The sequence below is a fragment of the Ovis canadensis genome, chromosome 1, assembly GCF_042477335.2.
Source record: "Ovis canadensis isolate MfBH-ARS-UI-01 breed Bighorn chromosome 1, ARS-UI_OviCan_v2, whole genome shotgun sequence".
Classification (NCBI taxonomy): domain Eukaryota; kingdom Metazoa; phylum Chordata; class Mammalia; order Artiodactyla; family Bovidae; genus Ovis; species Ovis canadensis.
In genome coordinates, this window is record NC_091245.1 from 101,389,534 (window position 1) to 101,412,630 (window position 23,097).

At 37.1% G+C, this 23,097-nt stretch overlaps 1 protein-coding gene across 6 annotated transcripts in view; it reads left to right on the forward strand.

Annotated features, from left to right (window-relative positions):
* The window catches only part of RPRD2 (regulation of nuclear pre-mRNA domain containing 2), a 96,972-nt gene that overhangs the window by 43,659 nt on the left and 30,216 nt on the right, over positions 1 to 23,097 (forward strand). For 3 of the 6 annotated variants that reach the window (XM_069574246.1, XM_069574258.1, XM_069574280.1), the window contains exons 3-7: positions 16,915 to 17,015; positions 17,870 to 17,947; positions 19,218 to 19,270; positions 19,845 to 19,971; positions 21,431 to 21,606. In XM_069574246.1, the coding sequence (XP_069430347.1) occupies positions 16,915 to 17,015; positions 17,870 to 17,947; positions 19,218 to 19,270; positions 19,845 to 19,971; positions 21,431 to 21,606 (535 nt within the window). The remainder of the gene's footprint in view (positions 1 to 16,914; positions 17,016 to 17,869; positions 17,948 to 19,217; positions 19,271 to 19,844; positions 19,972 to 21,430; positions 21,607 to 23,097) is intronic. The other 3 variants (XM_069574254.1, XM_069574269.1, XM_069574287.1) reach the window with 1 other exon arrangement.

The following is a 23,097-nucleotide window of genomic DNA, read 5'->3' on the forward strand; positions in this document are numbered from 1 at the left end:
TCAACTGTACAAAGAAATAGAAGTTTAAATGCAACTTTTCACACTAATCAAAAGAATGGAGTTCTTTTTACTAATGGAAGCCAGACGTCTCTGTACTGCTGGTGAGAGTATAAATTAGAACCTTTCTTGAAAGCCATTTGGCAGAATTTGTTGAAAGGCTTAAAATGATCTGTCCTCCAGAAATTCTCGAGGAATTGAGAGCCTATAAACTCTCCATCCTCTTTGACCCAGGAATGTGACTCAGAAATCTATCTTGAAGAAAAAAATCAGAAATGCAAAATTTTCTTCAAAGGATGTACATTGCAGAATTTATTGAAGTTGGAAACAAATGGTTAAATTGTGATTATTTTCTTTTAAATGTAATTAGGGAAAAAAGATCCTTTTTGCAACACAAACTAATGCCTCCTGTCCCCCAAGTAAGGAAACCTTACCCCCAAATAACATAAGTATGTAAAGCTTTTACAGAGAAGAATTTTTGAACTTGATAGTATATTCAAAAGCAGAGACATTACTTTGCCGACTAAGGTCTGTCTAGTCAAGGCTATGGTATTTCCTGTGGTCATGTATGGATGTGAGAGTTGGACTGTGAAGAAGGCTGAGCGCCAAAGAATTGATGCTTTTGAACTGTGGTGTTGGAGAAGACTCTTGAGAGTCCCTTGGACTGCAAGGAGATCCAACCAGTCCATTCTGAAGGAGATCAACCCTGGGATTTCTTTGGAAGGAATGATGCTAAAGCTGAAACTCCAGCACTTTGGCCACCTGATGCGAAGAGTTGACTCATTGGAAAAGACTCTGATGCTGGGAGGGATTGGGGGCAGGAGGAGAAGGGGACGACAGAGGATGAGATGGCTGGATGGCATCACGGACTCGATGGACGTGAGTCTGAGTGAACTCCGGGAGTTGGTGATGGACAGGGAGGCCTGGTGTGCTGCTATTCATTGGGTCGCAAAGAGTCAAACATGACTGAGCGACTGAACTGAAAGGATATTAAAGAAAATGTGTGTAAATGAAGCGATAGATATATAATTTTGAAGGGAAAGATCTGGTATTGTTATTCTTTCCCAAAATGTAGACTATAAATTCATTGTAATCTCAGTCAGAATCTTAATAATATTTAATGTAGAAGGATAAAATATCCAAGATGATTGTTTATAAGAACATTGAAGTCAAAGCTCCCCTGTCATTTATTTGTATATATTTTAAAATAGTAATAGAATCAGGAGTAGAAGACTGTTACGAGTGAAACAGAATATATTTTCACTTATAAAGAAATTGATTGTAATATGGTATTAGTCGCACAGTCGTGTCCGACTCTGCACGCCTATGGACTGTGGCCTGCCAGGCTCCTCTGTCCATGGAATTTTCCAGACACGAATATTGGAGTTGGTAGCCATTCCTTTCTCCAGGGAATCTTCCAGATCCAGGGGTCAAACCCAAGTCTCCTTCATTGCAGGCAGATTCTTTACCATTTGAGGTAAAGTGTATGATAAATGAGAGGATATTAGGATATGAGCTTTAGTATTCCATAAACAGCCGCATCCTAACCACCATTACCCCCTTTTAAATTTCTGTTCACAGTTACACTTTTGCAAATTCATTTCTCTTCATTTAAGGCTATCATTTTAATCACTTTAATTTAGGAGGGGCAAATGTTTAGAAATTCCAGGCAGGTAACCTAGGTGAGTGAAGTGGGTTGATTATAAGGAAAAATCCATCTGAAAGGAACAGCAGCTGTGCAGCTCTAGCCTATGGCCGTAAAGAAACATGACTTCAGTGTCAACATATGTTGTCAGACTTTCCAAAAAACTTTGTCATTTTTAAGCTAGGTCAAAATCTAGATTCCTATATGAAGTTTCCCAAATTTTAAATGTGTGAAACTAAGTCATATTCTAAAAAATTTATTGCTAGCCAAACAAAATATATCTGAGAACTAAATTTTAGGGTTACAAATAAATTTTAGCACATGGGTGAATTTGCAAATATAAAATCTACAATTAAAGAGAGTCAGCTATATTTAGAAATCTTAACAAAAGATGTATAAGATCACGTTGAAAAAATTATAAAACATAATTGAGAAACAGTATGGAAAACTGAAACAAACAATTTGTGGATAGGGAAGACTCAATATTTAATGATATCGTTTCTTCCCAAACTGATTTATAAGTCCAATGCAATCTTAATTAAGATCTTAATAGTTTCCCCCCATTTTACAAATTTATTTGTTTTTGTACAATTTATTAATTCCTGGAATATATGTTGTATATTTACTAAGCGCTTTGCACTGTTAATGATCTGAGATTTAGACAACAAATAACACATGGTGTAGCCTGGACACAGCATGGATAGTTGTGGACCAGTAATGTGATGACTGCTGCAGTGGAGTTATCTCAGCTTGCAGTGGGGGCAACTAAAGTACAAATTGATTTTTAATTTTGTATGGAAGTGCAGAGAGCTCCCTCCTCTTCTTCCCCCACGAAGAAAAAGCTGAGAAACTCTTAAAGAGTAACAAGGTGGGAAGACAGGCTCTACCAGGTTTCAAGACTGGTTATAAAGCTATGATAAATAAAGCAGAATGATATTTGCCCAGAGATAACCAAAGAAACATGTAGAACATAATGCAAGGTCAAAAACAGACCAGTGAATATGTATGCTTGGTCTCTGTGTGAAAAAGAACTTTTTCATAATATTGCTGGGGCAGATTTGCTGTGTAGGAAAGATTAGATCCTGTGCACGTCATACACAAAAATCAATTTCATATTAAATACAAATATGAAAGAGCTACAAATCTGGAGACAAGATAGGAGAATATCTCATGACCTTACCTCATAAGATTGATAAAGTCAGTTACATTAAAATGAAGACCTACCATTTAATCAAAAGACACTATAAAGAAGGAAAAGATAAGCCACAGAGTGGGGAAAAATATTCTGCAGTCAACAAGAGATTTATATACAGAATATATAAAAAATCACAAATAATAAAAGATAATATATTGAAGATTTTAGTTTTACCTGGCACTTATATTAGAAATCAAGCCAGAAATTGTTTAAATATTTATTAATGACTTTTAAAACAATAAATGTTAATAACTGAAACTTATAGTTTTAATAGTGTTTTGTGTTCCTGCAGATCCCTTTAATATCTGGCTTAATAGCAGATAGCTCTATTTTCTTACCTCCTTTTGCATTCAGTCTGTTTTGATAGCACATGTCATGTATCCCTAGAATTGCTGAAATGTTACATATCATATACGTTAAGTCCTGATCAGGAGAGAGAAATCACATACCAGTAATTTTAAACAGGGAAAATTTAATATAATGGATCATTAAGGGGCTTTTCTGGCAGTCCAGCGGTTAAGACTCCACGCTTCCAATGCATGGGGCACAGGTTCGATCTGTGGTCAGGAACTAAGATCCCACATGCCACAGGTGTAGCCAAAATAAATTTTAAGAAGCTTAACTTGGGGGAGGGGGGGTAGGAAAGGACCATTAAGTAGGTAAAAGGTAGCTAACTATTAGAAAGAATAAAATAACTCTTAAGGTGATATGGAATAGTATGTGCTGAAAGCAGCTACTACTTCTGAACCTGAGGGAAAAGTAAATAACTACCCCCACCCTAACCCACCCCAAGCTGAGATTCAGACCTCAGGAAAGAGTAGATGGCTCTAAGAATCTGCTACCTGTCACTAGTGGTTCAGAAACAGGTCAGAGAGCACTCACCACTGAACTACAAGAGCTGTGCTGAAATGCTGCCAGGGTGCCCCTGTGCTGATCCACTTGAAAATATAACCCTGAAAGAGGAATCCCTACTGCTTCTTCCAGCCTCTCAGTGTCACTCCAGGGCTCTCTGTTGGCAGAGTCCAACTCTGAACCAATGGGAAATAGAGTTTTCAGTGTCTGGCCCCAGTACAAGAAAGGGTGTGTTGGAGCTTAGAGGCAGTAAAGCAATAACTAGCACAGATCTGCACCAGATGAGGATAAATCTTTAAGTCCACCAGTACAAATATTAGCAAAATTGTGGCACAGTGGAAGCTCTCTTATACTGTTGGTTTGAGGGTTGATTGGTATAAAACAACCTCATTTTTTTTTAAGTTTGTTATATATACCCTGTGATCTTATAGTTCCAACCCTAAGCTTTTACAAACCCTGAGAAACTTACATATTTGCAGCAAGATCAGTGGAAGGGAATTTTTATACCAACTTTGTCTATGGTAATAAAAATTTGGGGGAATTCCTTGGCAGTTCAGTGGTGAGGACTCCATGCTTCCACTGCAGGGGGCCCAGGTTCAGTCCCTGGTTGGAGAACTAAGACTGCAAACCACACAGTCCAGCAGCAGAAGAATAAAGTGAAAACCTTAATTAAAAAAAAATTGGAAACACTTTTTACAGTAAGGTGAATGAATTGTGGCATACTGGAATATCAAACAGCAAAGAAAATTAATGGATTTCAGTTATATGCAATGATATAGAGAAGTCTCACAAAATACTGGTTGGAAGTACAAAGGAATATTTCTGTATACATAGTATGAATCCATTTATATAAAGTTCAAGTTTGGCAGAAAAATAAACTATTGTTTATACTTCAGCCAGTCAGTTCAGTCGCTCAGTCATGTCTGAGTCGTTGTGACCCCATGGACCTCAGCACATCAGGCTTCCCTGTCCGTCACCAACTCCCAGAGCTTACTCAGACTCGTGTCTGTTGAGTCGGTGATGCCATCCAACCATCCCCTTCTCCTCCTGCCTTCTATCTTTCCCAGCATCATGGTCTTTTCCAGTGAGTCAGTTCTTTGTATCAGGTGGCCAGAGTATTGGAGTTTCAGCTTCAGCATCAGTCCTTCCAGTGAATATTCAGGACTGATTTCCTTTAGGATGGACTAAAGGAACCTTTAGGTTGGATCTCCTTGCCGTCCAGGGGACTCACAAGAGTCTTCTCCAACACCACAGTTCAAAAGCATCAATTCTTTGGCCCTCAGCTTTCTTTATAGTCCAGCTCTCACATCCATACATGACTTCTGGAAAAACCATAGCTTTGACTAGATGGACTTTTGTTGGAAAGTAATGTCTCTGCTTTTTAATATGCTGTCTAGGTTGGTCATAACTTTTCTTCCAAGGAGCAAACGTCTTTTAATTTCATGGCTGCAGTCACCATCTGCAGTGATTTTGGAGCCCCAAAAATAAAGTCTGACACTGTTTTCCCTTGTTTCCCCATCTATTTCCCATGAAGTGATGGGACCGGATGCATGATCTTAGTTTTCTGAATGTTGAGTTTTAAGCCAACTTAACACACTTCTTTGACTTTCATCAAGAGGCTCTTTAGTCCTTTGCTTTCTGCCATAAGGGTGGTGTCATCTGCCTATCTGAGGTTATTGATATTTCTCCTGGCAGTCTTGATTCCAGCTTGTGCCTCATCCAGTCCAGCATTTCGCATTATGTACTCTGTATAAGTTAAATAAGCAGGGTGACAGTATACAGCCTTGTTTATACTTAACCTATTTTTAACACAAAATTAAGGAAACAGGTAAAAAAGTCTACCATCCCAGGTAAATGGAAGGGATTGTGATCTTGAAGGGAGCCACTCAGGTCCTCTAGGTAGCCAGTAGTGTATTATTTCTTGACCTGGGTTGTGATTACATGGATATTACTTTCTAAGTATCTGTTAATATATATCATATGTAATTATATGCAGCTTTTCTGTAATATAAGATTTATTTGGACTAAACAGTTTTCAAATTACAGTTTTAAGTAAATGAATTTAAGAAGTTGGTTCCTTTTGAAAATTGAATTGGCAGCCTGGTAGAACAAATTGTGTAGTCAATCATAGAGCAGTACAGTATTCCCAGTTCTGTAAGATTTTATTGACTCTATCCCTTCACCTTTCTTATAGATCTAGTATCCTCGAGAAGTTTTCCTTTCCTAACTTGTTTTTCAAATTTTACTTAATCTTTTTTTTGAATTTAAATGTATTTACTTTTGATAGGATAATTGCTCCACAATATTGTGTTGGCCTCTGCCATGTATCAACATGAATCAGCCATAGGTGCATGTATGTCCCTTCCCTGTTGAGCCTCGCTCCCATCTCCTACCCCACCCTTCCTGACTTTTCTTCCCCAGTCTAGATTAAGCAGTTCTTTGCTATCATTATACCTACCACTTCTTTTGTCATAGCCCCTAACACACCACTTTATAATTGATATACTTGGTTTTTGTCACCAGTTTTTATCTCCCAGACTTCGAGCTTCTGCTCCCAGCACAATGCTTGTCAATTCATAGGTGGTTGGTTAGCTTGATGCATGGATGGAAATACCATGGAGTGCTATAAAGCTGTGTTTCTTATGTATAGGCCTAGTTATTCATTGGTGGGTCCATGGATATAGTTAAAGCGTCATTGGATTGTCTAAGCATATTGAATATCATCCATATGATTACCTTATTAGCAGTTCTGTGAGTCATTTTCAGTGGCTCTATTGTGTGTGTGTGTATTTTGGTATAAGGCAGTATTACTTTATCAGGGGCTAATGAGGAAAGGTTAAAGGTGACTTTAATATAAATAATTGTATCAGTTGAAGGCACTAATAATTTTAGCATATGCTAAAGAAATTTGTAGTAGGTCAAATGGATAAAAATGGTGAAATAACGGAATGATAATGGTATTATGGTCTTAAAAAGTTTCAAACTGTATACAGTATCATATTTGCATTGCAATTTGGTTTCAACAAAATATCATTTATAACTTTAAATCAGTGTTTGTATGAATGATATTTACTATATTTTTGTTTAATTTGAAAATTTTGACTTGTAGTTGTTGAAGTATAAAATGTTTTCCAGAGAATCATATAGGGTGAAAAGATATAGAGACTTGGTGATCATCTTCATAAGCAATCCAAGAGAATTTACAGAGTTATGAGGGTTCAGTGAGGTTGCTGAATACAAATCAACATATAGGAATCAGTAGCATTTTAGTCAGAGAAGGGAATGGCAACCCACTCTGGTTCTCTTGCCTGGAGAATCCCAGGGACGGGGAACCGGGTGGGCTGCCGTCTATGGGGTTGCATAGAGTCGGACACGACTGAAGCGGCTTAGCAGCAGCAGCATTTCAGTATATCAGAAATAACCATTTATAATAAAATGATATTACTAACAGTAACAAAAAAGCTCTAAATACCTAGAATAAAAGTGTGCTGAGACCTTTATGAAGAAAACTATAAACTTTCAAAAAGATGAAAGTTATCATATAAATATAGTACACTTTAATCAAGTTCCCAATAGGATATTTTAAGAAATTTGTTATACTGATTGTAAAATTCATATAGAAGAGTCAGTGTCTTAGGAGTAGCCAAAACTGTTGATAAAAAGCAAGTAAGGGACTTCCCTGGTGGTACAGTGGATAAGAATCCACCTGCCAGTGCAGGGAACACAGGTCCAACCCCTGGTCCAGGAAGATTCCACGTCCCTCAGAGCATCTAAATCCTTTGTGCCGTAACTTCTGAGCCAGTGCTCTAAGCCCATGAGCCACAGTTGCTGAAGCCTGTGTGCCTAGAGCCTGTGCTCCACAGCTAGAGCAGTGAGCACACTGAGAAGCCCGAGCACCTCACAGAGTAGCCCCCGCTCACTGCAGCGAGACAAAGCCTGCAAGCAGCAGTGAAGACCCAGGCCAACCAAAAATAAATAAGTTTAACAAAACAACCAAGTAGGTCCTAACCTATGAAACATCAAGAGTTATTATTTGGTTTAGTTTCTAATACATGTTTTTAGTGATATTGTGTGTGGAGGGATGATGGGATGGCTGAAATAGCTCTGCCTATAATGATTTCATGACCTGTATTTTTGACAAAGTGATGAATAAAAAAATGAAATTATTCTCAATAAAAACCTGATATAGGGAAAAAATAATTATTATTCGGTATAGTAACTAAAAGAGGATGATATTAATACAAGGATAGACAAATAGATTTAAGGAACAAAACAGAGATCCCACAGCTGGACCCATACCTATATGGAACCTCTGTAAATGGTAAAAGTCGCATTACAGTTCGTTGGGGGAAAGATGCAGTCTTCAATAAGTGATTCTGGGACACGGGCTTTCTGTGTGGAAGAAATAAAATTAAATGTTAAATGTTTCCCAATACTGTACACAAAAGCATATTCCAAATGAATTACTCTAGTATATAAAACAAAACTTTAAAATGTTAAAAGACAAAGAATATTTTCCTGACTGTAAGGGTTAGTTTAGAAAGCTCTTAAGACCCAAAGAACAGATAATAAAGAAAAGTATAAATTTAATTACATCAAAATGAAACTACATTATAGAAGACACCCTGAAATTAAAGACAAGTGACACACTAGGGAAAACATGTTACAGGCAAATAAAAAAGATTCCTTTTTGGAGAAGGCAATGGCAACCCACTCCAGTACTCTTGCCTGGAGAATCCCATGGATGAAGGGGCATGGTAGGCTGCAGTTCATGGGGTCGCTAAGAGTCAGACATGACTGAGCAACTTTACTTTCACTTTTCACTTTCACGCATTGGAGAAGGAAATGGCAACCCACTCTAGTGTTCTTGCCTGGAGAATCCTAGGGACAGAGGAGCCTGTTGGGTGCCGTCTGTGGGGTCGCAGAGTCAGACACGACTGACGTGACTTAGCAGCAGCAGCAGCAGACGATCTCTGACTCAGCTGCTATACTTGAATATATAAATTGCATTTAATAAAGTTTGTAGTTTTGTCCTTAAGCTATTAAAAAAAAACTATTAAATGCCAAAAAAAAAAAAGATTCCTTTTTATAAGTGGGGGTTATTTAGGCTATACAGAGCAGTGCGTTTTTTAATTTTTCTTTGGCTGCTCTGGTGTTTGTCACGGCGTGTGCAGGCTTCCTGTTGCAGAGCGAGGGCTCCATAGTTGGGGCTCATGGGCTTCTCCTGTTGCCGTGCGTGGGCTTAGTAGCCCTGCAGCATGTGAGATATTAGTTCCCTGACCAGGCATTGCACCCGAGTTCCCTAGATTGGAAGGTGGATTCTGATTAAGTGTTGACTACCTGCTCCTTGAGTTGACCCCATTATTTGGTCTTCTGTTTGGTCAGTTGGCAAATATTTATTAAGAAGCTTCAAGATACAGCACATTACTGTGATGATGTGCCAGAAATAAGATATTGATAAAGAAAAGATATTCCCCTGAGTGAGGCACAAGATTATGCTGTTTGGTTCTGGTTAGTTGTTTGGTTTTGTGTTGTTCATGTTTGTTGTTGGGTTTTGGCACAAGGCTTGTGAGATCCCGGTTCCCCAACCAGGGCTTGAACCTGGGCCCTTGGAGTCCTAACCACTGGACTGCCAGGAAATTTCCTAATTCTGTTTCTTTTAACTCTGATAGCTGGGCACCTCTTCTTACACTCTTCATCAGCTTTGTGCTTTGAAATAATTTATTTTTTTGTTTTAAAAGTGGTCTAAGGCAAGGGTTGTTAGTATGTGTATGTGGTAGTAGTTGTATGTTCTGTAGAAATTGAGGTTCTGTAGAAATTGAGGTTGTGATCAGTAATGGCTGAAATAGAGGTCTAGAATCACAAAGTAAGTAAAACTGCTATTCTGGATTTTGTTTTAGTTGAATTTGTAAATTCAAGAGATGGTTATATTGTGGGAGTTTGAGAGTTCTGTGTTCATATAAATGAAAAACAAATCTAGCCAAGAATTTTAAACCTAACAAATTATCTAGTAAAAATAATTCTACAAATGAAGAAACCTAGTTCCCAAAGACTTCTTAGTAAAACCAGAACTAACATGTCTAGTTTCCCCATCTCGTGCTTTGTTTACTATATTTTACTCTAGTCTTATTTATATGATTTTCTAGCAGTTGCTATTTCTCCAGCATATTTTACTTGAGGATTTTGTTGAATAGCTGTTGGGACTTCATAATGAATAGTTGGGTTTGAAAATGACAAAGTCTAGGTGTCATTCATTCATTTGCTATTTAGTGAACACTTTGTAGGTGCTGAAGAAGCAACAATAAATGTTACAACCTCTGCAAAAATTATTTACAAATAATTAGGACGACTTCTGGCTGCATGGCCAGCCATCTATTCTAAAGGGTCCTTTTTTATAAAGCAATCACATTCTTGACAAAATATAAGCCGAACCAGCAACAGTGGACATATTAGAATGGCAGAGCTGACATTAATTAGTATGCCTAGCTTGCTAATACCATGTGACCTGGGCTGTGGAGAGGGAATAAAGAGGTCTTGAGTGATAAATACCCCTGGCTTCCTGTATAGGTTTGTTCTTAAGGAACACATTTCCTACTTAGTTCACCAAGAATCTCATAGATCAAACAAAAAAATATGTGCTGACAGTCAAGGGTTGCCAAGTACATTGGGAAGCAAAGCACCGCAAGGAAAATCAGCAGATTAAGATTCCTTCACAGAGCTAAGACAGTCATAAAAGATGTTAAAAGAAGATTAAATGGAATAAAATGAACAATGGATAAAATACTTGGACAAAAGAACCAGGAGGAATTCTAGAAAAGAAAAAGATTAAGCTAAAAAATAGTTTTGAAGAAATTAGAATGCAGCAGTAGAGAGAAGGAAGTGGCAAAATGTAGATTAGAATGAGAGGACTGATGAAAATCAAATGAGAATCCAGAAGGAGAGCACTTCTGAGTTCTTTGAGAGAGGTAGTGGCTGAGAATGCTCTGAAAGTGATTTAAAAAAACAAACCAACCAGAAACAACAAAGTAAAACATGAATCTTCAAACGATGGGAAACACAACATATACTAAGCAGGATAAATTTTTAAAAAGTTACACCTAGTCATCCATTCTAATGAAATTACCAAAAAAGATTTTAAAAGCAGCCAAAGAGTTCACACCAACTAGAATGACTGTAATTTAAAAACAAAACTAGAGAATAACAAATGTTAGGATGGGAAAAACTTTTGTAGGAAAGTATAAATGGTGCAGCTGCTATGGAAAAACAGTTTGATGGTTCTTCAAAAAGTTAAACATAGAATTACTATATGATCCAGCAAATCTATTCCTGATTATATACAAAAAAAGAAATGAAAGCAGGAAATTGAATGGATATTTGTACATCCATGTTCATAATAGCACTATTTAAAATAACCAGAAGAAGGAACCAGCCGGATTTTCAGATTAGCAGATAAAATATGATATATATATAAAACAGTATCATTTAACCTTAAAAAGGAAACAATTCTGACACATGTTACAACATAGATGACTCTTACAAGACATTGTGCTGAATGAAACCAATCATAAAAGCACAACTGTTGTATGACTGTGTTTATATGAAATAACTGCAGTGGCCAAATCCATAGAAACAGAAGGTACAGTTGTGGTTTGTAGTGAAAATAGGGAGATCTTATTTAATGGATATAGAATTTCAGTTTTTCAGTCTGAACAGTTCTAGAGGTTGATTGCATGGCAGTGTAAATGCACATAATATTACTGAGCTGTACTCTTAAAGTGGTTAAGATGGTAAATTTTGTTTGTTTTACCATGATTTTTTAAAAAATGATTGATACATAGTATCATATCTGATACATAGTATGCATGAATGAACCTTGAAAACATGCTGACATAAGCTAGGCACAAAAGAACAAATTGTGTGGTTCCATTTTTATAAAATGTCTTGGGTAAATCCATAGAGACAGAGAGTAGATTAGAAGTTGTCAGGAGCTGAAGGGAAGGAGTAATAGGGAGTTAATTGTTTAATGGGTACAGAGTTTGTTTACGGCAATGAAAGTTTTTGGAAGTAGGTTTGGTGATTGTACAACGTTGTGGATATAACGAATGCCACTGCGTTATTCATTTAAAGAATGATTAATGGGCTTTCCTGGTGGTCCAGTGGTTAGGAGTCCGTCTGCTGATGCAGGTGACACAGGTTTGCTCTCTGGTCCAAGAAGATCGCACATGCCACAGGACGATCGGGCCCATGCACCACAACTGTTAACCCTGCCCAGCACCCCCCCAGAAAGACACTAAAATGACTTAAAGAGGAAGACTTGACACCATGAAACTTTAAGAAAACATAGACAAAACATTCTCTGACATAAATGTTTTCTTTAGTCAATATCCCAAGGCAAAAGAAAATAAAAGCAAAACTAAACAAATGGGGGTGTAATGAAGCTCAGAAGCTTTTGTACAGCAAAGGAAACCATTAACAAAAAGAAAAGACAACTTATGGACTGGGAGAAAGTATTTTCAAGTAATGTGACTAACAAGGGTTAATTTTCCAGAATATAGCTCATTCAGCTCAATTAAAAAAAAAAAAACAACTATCGAAAAATGGACAGAACACTTAAAATTGTGTTTTCTCCAAGGACAACATCCAGATGGCTAACAGGCACCTGAAAAGATACTCAGCATCACTGTATTAGAGAAATGCAAGTCAAAACAATAATGAAGAATCACCTCACACAGAACTGGTCATCATCAAAAAGTCTACAAATAATAAATGCTGGAGAAAGTGTGGAGAAAAAGGAACCCTCCTATAGTGTTAGTGGAACTGTAAATTGGTGCAGCTACTATGGAGAACAGTATAGAAGTTCCTTAAAAATTAAAAGATACATATTCCCCAGTGTTCATAGCAGCACTTTTTACCACAGCCAAGACATGGAAGCCACCTAAGTGTCCATCAGCAGATGAATGGATAAAGAAGATAGAAGTTATAAATGATACAATGAATTTATTTACAAAATAAAAACAGATTCACAGGTATAGAAAACAAATTTATGGTTACCAAAGGTGGAAAAGGAATAGATAAATAAGAAGGTTGGGATTAACAGACTCTGCTATATACAAAATGGATAAACAACAAGGTCCTACTGTATAGCACAGGGAACTGTATTCGATACCTTGTAATAACCTATAATGGAAAAGAATAGGAAAAAGAACATATATGTGTGTGTGTATAACCAAAGTACACTGCTTTACAACAGATATTAAAGCAACATTATAAATCAGTTCTTCTTCAGTTTTTCCTGAAGAAAAATATATTAGGAAGCCAAATCAAAAGGATCATACACCATGATTCAGTGTGAGATATATTCCAAGGATGCAAGAGTGGTTCATCTGTAAGTCAACATGATAATCACATTAACAAAAAGGAGAATTAAAACACATGATCATCTTAATAGAGGCAGAAAAAGCACTTGACAAAATTCAACACCCAGCTATAAAAACTCTCAATAAAGTGGGTACAGAAAGAACATCTTTCAGCGTAATATTATAGGCAGTATATGACAAATCCACAACTAAAATAATACTCAGTGGTGACGAAATGAGAGCTGTCTTTCTAAGAGTAGGAACAAAGCAACGATGTATACTCTTGCCATTCTTAATTCAACATAGTATTGGAAATTCTAACCAGAGCAATTAGGCAGGAAAAAGAAATAAAAGGTATTGGAACAGAAGAAGTATATTTGTGGCTGTCACTATTTGTGGGTGACATGATTTTATATAGTTCTGGTTTAGTCACTTAATCAAATGTCCAGTTCTTTAGTGATCTTGTGGACTGTAGCCCACTAGGTTCCTCTGTCCTTGGAATTTCCCAGGGCTTGACTCTGTGTCTCCTCCATTGCAGGCGGATTCTTTACCGTTGAGCCACCAGGGAAGCCATAATTTTATATAGAGAAAATTCTAAAAACTCCGCCAAAAGCCTATTCAAAGCAGTAAACAAATACAGTTAAGTTTTAGTATACAGAATCAATACACAAAAATCAGTTTCATTTCTGTGTTAACAGTGAGATATAGCAGAAAAGCAAATTAAGAGAAAAAGCAATCTCATTTAGAATCACAACAAAAAAGAATGAAATACCTAGGATAAATTTAATCAAGGAGGTGAAAGACCTGTGCACTGAAAACTATGAGACATTGTTGAAAATAACTGATGACACAAATAAATGGAAAGATATTTCAAGCTCATGGATTGAAAGAATTAACATTGTCAAGTGTTCATATTACCTAAAGCAATCTATCGGTTCAGTGCAATCCCTATCAATATCCGAAGGGTATTTTCCACCAAAACAGAAAAGAAATTCTAAAATTTATGTGAAACCACAAAATAACCTGAATAGCCAAAGCAATACTGAGAAAAAAGAACACAAAACTATAGGCATCACACACCCTGATATCAAATGATACTACAAAGCCACAGTAACAAAAACCAGCATGGTATTGATAGAAAAACAGATACATTGATCAATGAAACAGAATTGAAAGCCCAGAAATCTATGCATTTATGTACAACTAATTTACAGCAGAGATGCAAAGAATATACAGTGGGGGAAAGCTGGTCTCTTCAGTAAATGGTGGGGTAAGAAACGAGCGACATAAAAAAGCTAAACTAGGCCACTGGACTCATACTGTACACAAAAATTAACTCAAAATGAATTAAAGACTAATTGTAAGATCTGAAACCATAAAACTCCTAGAAGAAAACATAGGCTGTACATGCTGACATTGGTCTTAACATTATTTTTCTGGATATGTCTGCTCAGGCAAGCAGTACTAAAGGAAAAATAAACAAATGGGACTACATCAAACTAAAAAGTTTCTGTACAACAAGGAAAACCATCAATAAAACAGAAACAATAGCCTACTGAATGGGAGAAGAGATCTGCAAATCAAATATCTGAGAAGGGGTAATACCCAAAATATAAACAACCCATACAACTCAACAACAGAAAAACCAGTAACTTGCTTTAAAAAAATGAGCAGAGGAGCTGAATGGATATTTTTTCCAGAGAAGATATACAAATGGCCAATAGGCAGACGATGTTGAACATTATGAATTGTTAGGGAAATGAAAAAAACCACAGTGAGATAGATAGTCATTAGAATGACTGTTTTCAAAAAGGCATGAAATAACAAGTGTTTGAGAGGATTTGAAAAAAATGGAATCCTCATACACTGCTGGTGGGAGTGTAAATCCATGCAGCCACTGTGGAAAACAGTATGGAGATTCCTCAAAAAATTAAGAAGAAAACTACAGTATGGTCTGAGTATTTATACCAAGAATACAAAAGTACTGATTGGAAAAGATTTATGCACCCCTGCGTCCATCACAGCATTATTTACAATAGCTAAGATATGAAAACATCGTAAGTGTCCATGGATGGTTGACTGGATAAAGAAAAATGTGATATATATACACACACACACACAGACACACACACAAAATGGAGTACCACTCAACCATTTGAAAAAAAAGATGATCTCTTTCCCTTCGGCGCGCCACTGAAGATCCTGTTGTTGCCATGGGCCGCCGCCCCACCCGGTGTTACCAGTATTATAAGAACAAGCCGTACCCAAAGTCCCGCTTCTGCCGAGGTATCCCTAATGCTAAGATCCGCATCTTTGGCTTGGGGCATAAGAAGGCCAAAGTGGATGAGTTCCCACTCTGTGGCCACATGGTGTCAGATGAGTATGATCAGCTCTCCTCTGAAGCCCTGGAGGCTGCCCGTATTTGTGCCAACAAGTACATAGTGAAAAGCTGTGGCAGAGATGATTTTCACATCCGGAGTGCAGCTCCACCCCTTTCATGTCATCCACATCAACAAGATGTTGTCTTGCGCTGGAGCTGATAGACTCCAGATAGGTATGCTGGAGGGGACAGCGCTGATGCTCTGTGCAGGGCCCGCCATCTGTCCAGGGGCCTGCACACGAGCATCAGCGCTGTCCCCTCCTTAATCACGCTCCCCAATAAATGCCAGATGGCTGTGGGGTCAATCCATCCCTAATCGTGGTCCCCTGGTGGGCCCTGCACACGAGCATCAGCACTGTCCCCTCCTTAATCATGCTCACCAATAAATGCTATTTCCTGTCAAAAATAAAATTTAAGAAATGAAATCTTGCCATTTGTGATAACACAAATGGACCTTGAGGATACTATGCTAAGTGAAATGAGTCAGGTAAAGAAAGAGGTACTTTACGTTTTCACTCATATATAGAATGTGTTTTAAAAATTAAAAATAAAAATAAATAACCAAACACACACACACATAGATACAGAGGACCAACTAGTGGTTACCAGAGTGGGAAGGTGGTAAAGTATGAAATGGATAAAGGGAGTCAGCTGTATGGTGATGGATGGAAATTTAAACTTTGATTATGAGTATGCTCATGAATGTATACAGACATAGAAATATAAGGTACTCATGAAACTTATAAACCAGTATTAAAGTTCAGTATGTCATCCATAACCTCATTTATGTTACCAATTAAAAGTGTTGAACAAGACTTTTTTTAAGATTTTAGCCCTAGACATCAGAAAAAAGTGTTTGAAAATAAACATGAAAAGATTTGGAAAATAATTTTAAAATTAATTTTTATTTATTTTTGGCTGTGCTGGGTGTTCGTTGTGGCGCACAGGGTCTTCATTGCTGTGCACTATCTTTCTCTAGTTGCAGTGGGTGAGAGCTACTCTAGAAGTGGTATGCGGCCTGCTCCTTGCAGTGACTTCTCTTGTTGCAGAGCAGGGCTCTAGGGCATGTGGGCTTAGATGCCCCACAGCATGTGGGATCTTAGTTCCCAGACCAGGGATGGAACCCTGTTTCCCTGCATTGGGCTTCCCTGGTGGCTCAGCTGGTAAAGAATCTGCCTGCAGTGTGGGATACCTGGGTTCGATCCCTGGGTGGGGAAGATTCCCCTGGAGAAGGGAAAGGCTACCCACTCTGGTATTCTGGCCTGGAGAATTCAATGGACTGAGAGTCCACGGGGTCAGAAAGAGTTGGATACAACTGAGCGACTTTCACTTTCAGTTTCCCTTTCCCCTGTATTAGCAGGTGGATTCTTAACCACTGGACCATGAGGTAAGTCCCTGGAAAATAATTTTGTTGACAACTTTATTTTCAGATTTCTAGTTTGAGACGCAAATTTAACATTTTTATGTCTCACTTTTTCTTTCTTCTCAGGGATCCATCTGTCTCTAAATCTGTAGAACGAATCTTTAAAATCTGGGAAGATAGAAATGTATACCCAGAAGAAATGATTATGGCATTAAGAGAAGCTTTGAGTAAGTATCCTTTCTCTCCGAAAAGAAAGGTTGAGTCATTATTCAGTCTTTAAAATTATATGTATTTTACAGATCTAGTCCTTTTGCTTATTACTGAAAGACAAAGTTTGGGATATGGCCCTATTTGTTTAAAATTAAATAACTGTTCAAATCTGTTTGCATTAATTTAAGTAGAATGGTTTGGAGAGGGTTGAATTTTGTTTTTTGTTTTTTTTTTGACTAAGAAAAGGCAAGCATATTAAGTGATCATTAATTAATTCTGCATTTGTTTTACTTTGAGTGCTTTAAACTATTCATCGTTTGTGTTCAATAATTACTGCCCTGTCCCCCTACTTTTGGGAGAATTTTTAGACAAGGTTTCAGTTTTCACTGAATTATTTGATACATTAGTCATATGTTGGTATTCTTCAGTCTCTTTTGATTTAGATTTGCAGTAAGTTTTGTACAGGTGTTTTAAAAATTATTTAGTTTCTATGTATTAGATTCGTGTAATAAAATCAGTGAGTAGAAGTTGATGATATCTGATACCATGACTGTTATTTGACTAGAAATTTGCTTTAAAAATAGCATCTTCTAAGAAGCTGTTAAATTCTTCATCTGAATGAGTTACCTAGTGTTTTTAAACTTCCTACCCTATTCTTCTCCAAATTAGTTATTTCTGTGATACGGAAATCATGTTTATTTGACAGCTTCTTAGATCTGGTGGGTATTTTTATCTTTTTATAAAAATAAAAGAAAAGGAAAGAAAGAAACAACACACAGTCTCGGATTGCCTTTTTTCAACTTTGACACTGAAGTGGACAGACAGAACAGCTTCCCATAACGCCAGATTGCAAAACTGAAATGTTTTCCAGGTACCACTTTCAAATCTCAGAAGCAGCTGAAAGAAAATCTGAACAAACAACCGAATAAGCAGTGGAAGAAATCACAAAGTAAGGAACAAAATCTCAACTAATATAAATTACCTCCTCTTTTTGGAGCAGAAGAAAATGTAGACCATTTGACATCGTACCTGGCATAAACCATGGGCAAGTCTGTGTTTTCCAGGCCTGGGAGGCTCCCAGTGACTTACACTAACCAAGCCATCATGGAGTTACTTCTTTAAAAAAATAAAAATAAAACTACCTTTAAACAAAGGAAATGCAGAAAAAGGGTTTAAATGTGTGAAGATTCAAGAGTAGTTGGGGGATTGGAAGAAGAAAAACATACATGATAGTGCCCAGGGTAACTTTAAGGTTCAAAGCTATATGAAGTTAGAGGCAGCTGGCATTAAACAACAGAGCTGAAGAGGAGACTAGGCGTTAAGAAGCATTTCTGTGGGAGCCATGAAATCCTTCAGATTTGGGGAGATACTCTACCAGATTAGACATGGGCCTCAAATCCTGGCCAGAAGCCATTCTCTTAACAGGAGCTCCTGCTGTGTTTATCATGTTTACCCAGCATGAGATCACGGGAGTGGAATACTGCATGTGATAGGCTGCTGTGGGCCAAACTGAGGAATATTGAGAAAGATTTGAAGGTGTGGAGGGAACAAGGTAAAAGACAGAATTGGGAGGTGAAACAAGACACTTGGGATGGTTTTGCTCCAGCAAGCATGTGATATTCATCATGATTAAGGGAGTCCTTTCACATCCTTTTGGTCATAAGTTGCATGCTTAGGAACAGCAAGAGTCATCATTTCAGCCAAAGTTCAACCACAGTAGTATTGTACCTAGAACTTTTCCTGCCTGTTTTTGCTTTGAATTGAGTCAGCAGAAAAAGCAAATCTAAAACTAAATACATAGGAATAGAGTTGATGCTTGGAAGTAAATTTTCTTCAGCCAGTGATCAGAATTAATTGGATGTCCTGCTCCTGGACACTTTAATTTGAGGTGTTAAGATCCTGTTCCACTCAGTCAGAATAGGCAGAAAGATACTTCATGTATCTCCAAGTCAGTAATTCTAGGACTTCAGACTTACAGGGTATGTTGGAGGTAAGTAGGTTAAACCTATCTAAATAGTACATATTTTTATACTGACCATGCTTGGGAGTTTTCAATTTACGTATCCACTATATGTTCTCAGAGTTATACTGTGATTTAAATGTGCATGTTTGACATATATTCAAAAAATATATACCCTCAACTATAAAGCTGAAAATTTTCTTAAATAGTCAACATTTTTTGTCTATATTCTTAAATAACCTTTTGTTTCATTCAACAGCATCCACGAATCCAAAAGCTGCTCTCAAGTCTAAGATAGTTGCTGAATTTCGAGTAAGTTACAGAATATGTCCCATGTGCCAAAGTGTTATCCAACCCTTTTGTGTTATAGTTTTATGTATAGTTCACCCTGTAAGATTTCTTTTTATTGAATTATGCATCCATTATATTTTAAACATATTGAAACTCTCGAAAACTCAAAAGTTTTATCTGTATGCCAGCTGAAGTCTGTATTAAACCTCAAAGAAGGCATTCCTCTTCCTATGAAACTATTAAATTAAAATTTGCTTAAAGTTAACATAATAAGACTATCTAATTCAAATTGAAAGAAGAGATAAATGGATCTTTGCCTGTTTCAATCTTAACTTTATATCCATAAATTAACTTTGAATAACATGAAAAAGATCTTTTTTTTTTAAACCCCCCCCCAAAAAAGATCTTTTAAAGTATATAACTGAAAATATGGTTTTGATATAAGAACTGATATTGATATCCCTGATTATGAGGAAATATGAAGGCTTTTGCTTCTCATGGTTTTGTTAGGTTTTAGTCATGTTTTACTTTGATGTAGAAAGATAGAGTAAGAGGATGATTTCATAAATGAAGTATGACTCTGGTCCTTGTTCAGTCTCAGGCCCTCATTGAAGAGCTGTTGCTGTATAAGCGCTCAGAAGATCAGATAGAACTGAAAGAAAAACAGCTGTCAACCATGAGGGTGGATGTGTGCAGCACAGAAACTCTCAAGTGCTTAAAAGGTAATCTTACATCCTTCTATATAGAATAAGTCAGGTTCTCTTTCCAGATGTGTCATTTCAAGTAATCAGACTGCCTGCTTCCATAAAGAGAACCTCAGGCTGTAGAGAACTGTTGTGGCACCTGTTTCCCAGGTGGTGATTTCATGCATGTCAGTTTCCTAAGTAAATTCCTAGCCTTCAGATTGTACACCTTGAACAGTGTTACATGCCACTTACATCTCCATTAAGTTGGAGAAAAATAAAAAAAAATTTTTTTAATTAGCATATTCTATCCTTTTCCCCACTTCTGGTCCTTTCTTGATGTATCAGGCTATGATGGAGGTGTATTTCATGTGTATGATCATGTGGTTTGTGTTCACTCTTTAGTAAGGTCACTGTAGGGAACTCCCTGGCAATTTCAGTGGTTAGAACATGGTGCTTTCACTGCTGTGGGCCGGGATTCGACCACTGGTCAGGTAACCAAGATCCTGCAAGCCAAACAGCACAGCCCAAATAAATACATAAGGTCACTATAATACCTCATAAAGTCTAGTCACTTTCTTTCCCTTACATTGTAAATTATAAATAGTAATCATATTGATTTACTAGAATGTGAATCACATGAAAGTAGAAATTATCCTTATTTATTCTTCCAATATCCTAGTTCGTAGAGCAATACCTGGTATGTAATAAATACCTGATAAATATTTTTGAAATAGTAAATAAATAGCTACCAAACTATTTGTTGTGGTACCTATTTTGTTCTTGTACCATGCTTTAAATTGAACATATATTATCTACTTTAATCCTCAGAACAACCCAGAAGCATGTTAAAAACCTCCACTTTGTACATAAGAAATCTGAGACTTCATAAGGAGATAAGAAACTTGCCCAAGTTCCACAGCTAAAAAATGCAGAGCCTAAATTTGTATCTATACCTAAGGCCATAGTCCAGCATCACTGGGCAAAAAGTACATAGGAGAATAAGTAAAAGTTGGTAATGTCACTGTTGTTGAAAAACAATTCATGGTACTTTTCTGATTTCAAGTTACCAAGGATCTTCTTCAGATAGGAAAGAATTTCTAAGCATGATACACATAGAGGTCACTTTATCTTTACTTTTTTGAGCCTCTGTTTCTTCCAAAAAGGGATACATCTTATTATAATAGTGTAAAAGTTAATGGTATATATAAAAAAAAAACTTAATGGTGTGTAACTGTATAGAATTGAGCCTCATTCCATTATTCCTAAGTAGCAGTGTGACATCAGATTTGTGAATTAAAGCAATCAGCAAACTTCATTTAGTTGAACTTTCTTTATCTTAATTACAGGTGCCTTCATGATGCACTCTTACTTCAATCTAGCAGGATCGCATGAAATGTTTAAATAATCTGTTTGATTTTTTTGTGTGGTTTAGGGAAGGTTCTTCTGTAACTATGAGACTAAGAATATTATAGAATACTTCCTCTTGTTATTTTAGATAAGACAGGTGGGAAGAAATTCTCCAAAGAATTTGAAGAGGCAAGTGCCAAGCTGGAGGAATTTGTGAATGGACTGGATAAGCAGGTGAAAAATGGGCCCTCGTTAACAGAAGCACTGGAAAATGCTGGAATTTTCTATGAAGCACAGTACAAAGAAGTAAAAGTGGTGGCCAATGTAAGTAATGATTAGTACTGTCTTACATCAGTTGCTGTCTGTATATCTGTGACTGTTTATAGGTGTTACGTAACTCTATAGGGATAAGCATTATTATCTCTAGTTCACAGATGAAGAAGTTACTTAGTAACCTTGTACAAGGTTGTAATATAACTAGCAAGTGAAGGCATCTGAATTAAGACTGAGGTCTTTCTGAGGACTTCCTTGGTGGTACAGTGGTTGAGACTCTGTGCTCCCCATGCAGGGGGTCTGGGTTCGATCCCTGGTCAGGGAACTAGATCCCACATGCTACAAATAAGAATTCCATATCGCAACTGAAGATTCCCACATGCTGCAACTAAGACCTGATGCAACCAAATAAATAAATCTTAAAAAACAAAATACCTAGGTCTTTCTGATGCTAAAGACCATTAAGCTTTGCTAAAGCCTTATGTCTCAGTTTTTCAGTGGCTATGTGCCAAGTTACTATTACAGGATATAAAATTGGGCAGCAGTATGTATACTTTTTTTTTTTTTAACCCAGAAAGCTACATGGAAATGTTGTTACTGAATTTCATCAACTCAGTTAAGGACCCTCTTTTTCCCCACCTCAGCTGAAAGAGGAATTAACATTTGGACATTCATCTGTAATGGCTCCTGAGAGAAACTGTTTTGTACTTTTTTTTTTTAGTTTTTATCACTATATACGATTATAGAGGGGCTTTCCAGGTGGCACTGTGGTAAAGAATTTACCTGCCAATGCAGGAGACATGGGTTCAATCTCTGGGTCAAGAAGATCCCCTGGAGGAAGAAATGACAACCAACTCTAGTGTTCTTGCCTGGAAAATAGACAGTGGAGCCTGTGGGCTACATACAGTCCATGGGGTCATGGAGTCAGACACAACTGAGCATGCATGCACACATGGTTATTAAAGTATATAGTTCTTTAATTAGTATTATTTTTTTGGCCACACTGTGGAGCTTTTGGAATCTTAGTTCCCCATCCAGGTATTGAACCCGTGCCCTTGGGAGTGAAAACTCTGAGTCCTAACCACCGGACCCGCAGGGAATTCCCAGTATATAATTCTTTATATCCAATGAATCCCACTTCTTAGATGCCGTTTCTTCTAACTCATTTAGCTGTTTTTTCTGGTATTTACCTCTATATTTCTGAATAACGTACTCATATTATTCTTTCTTGATTTATACTGTATAAGAAATATTCACTGGGACTTTAGCAGTCCAGTGGTTAAGATGCCATTCTTCCATTGCAGCGGACATGGGTTTGATCCCTGGTTTGGGGAACTAAGATCCCACCTGCTATGGGGTGTGACCAAAAATAAAAGAAAAAAGGCAATATCTGTTAACTTCTTCGTCTGACAAATGAAGATTTAGCTTATAGTCACCTCCCTACCCTCTTCTCCCAGTATCATTATAACTTTAAAATCTGTGGATTATCCTGTAATTTAAAATACTAAATTTTCTATTTTTTTGAGTACTTACTCTAGGTTC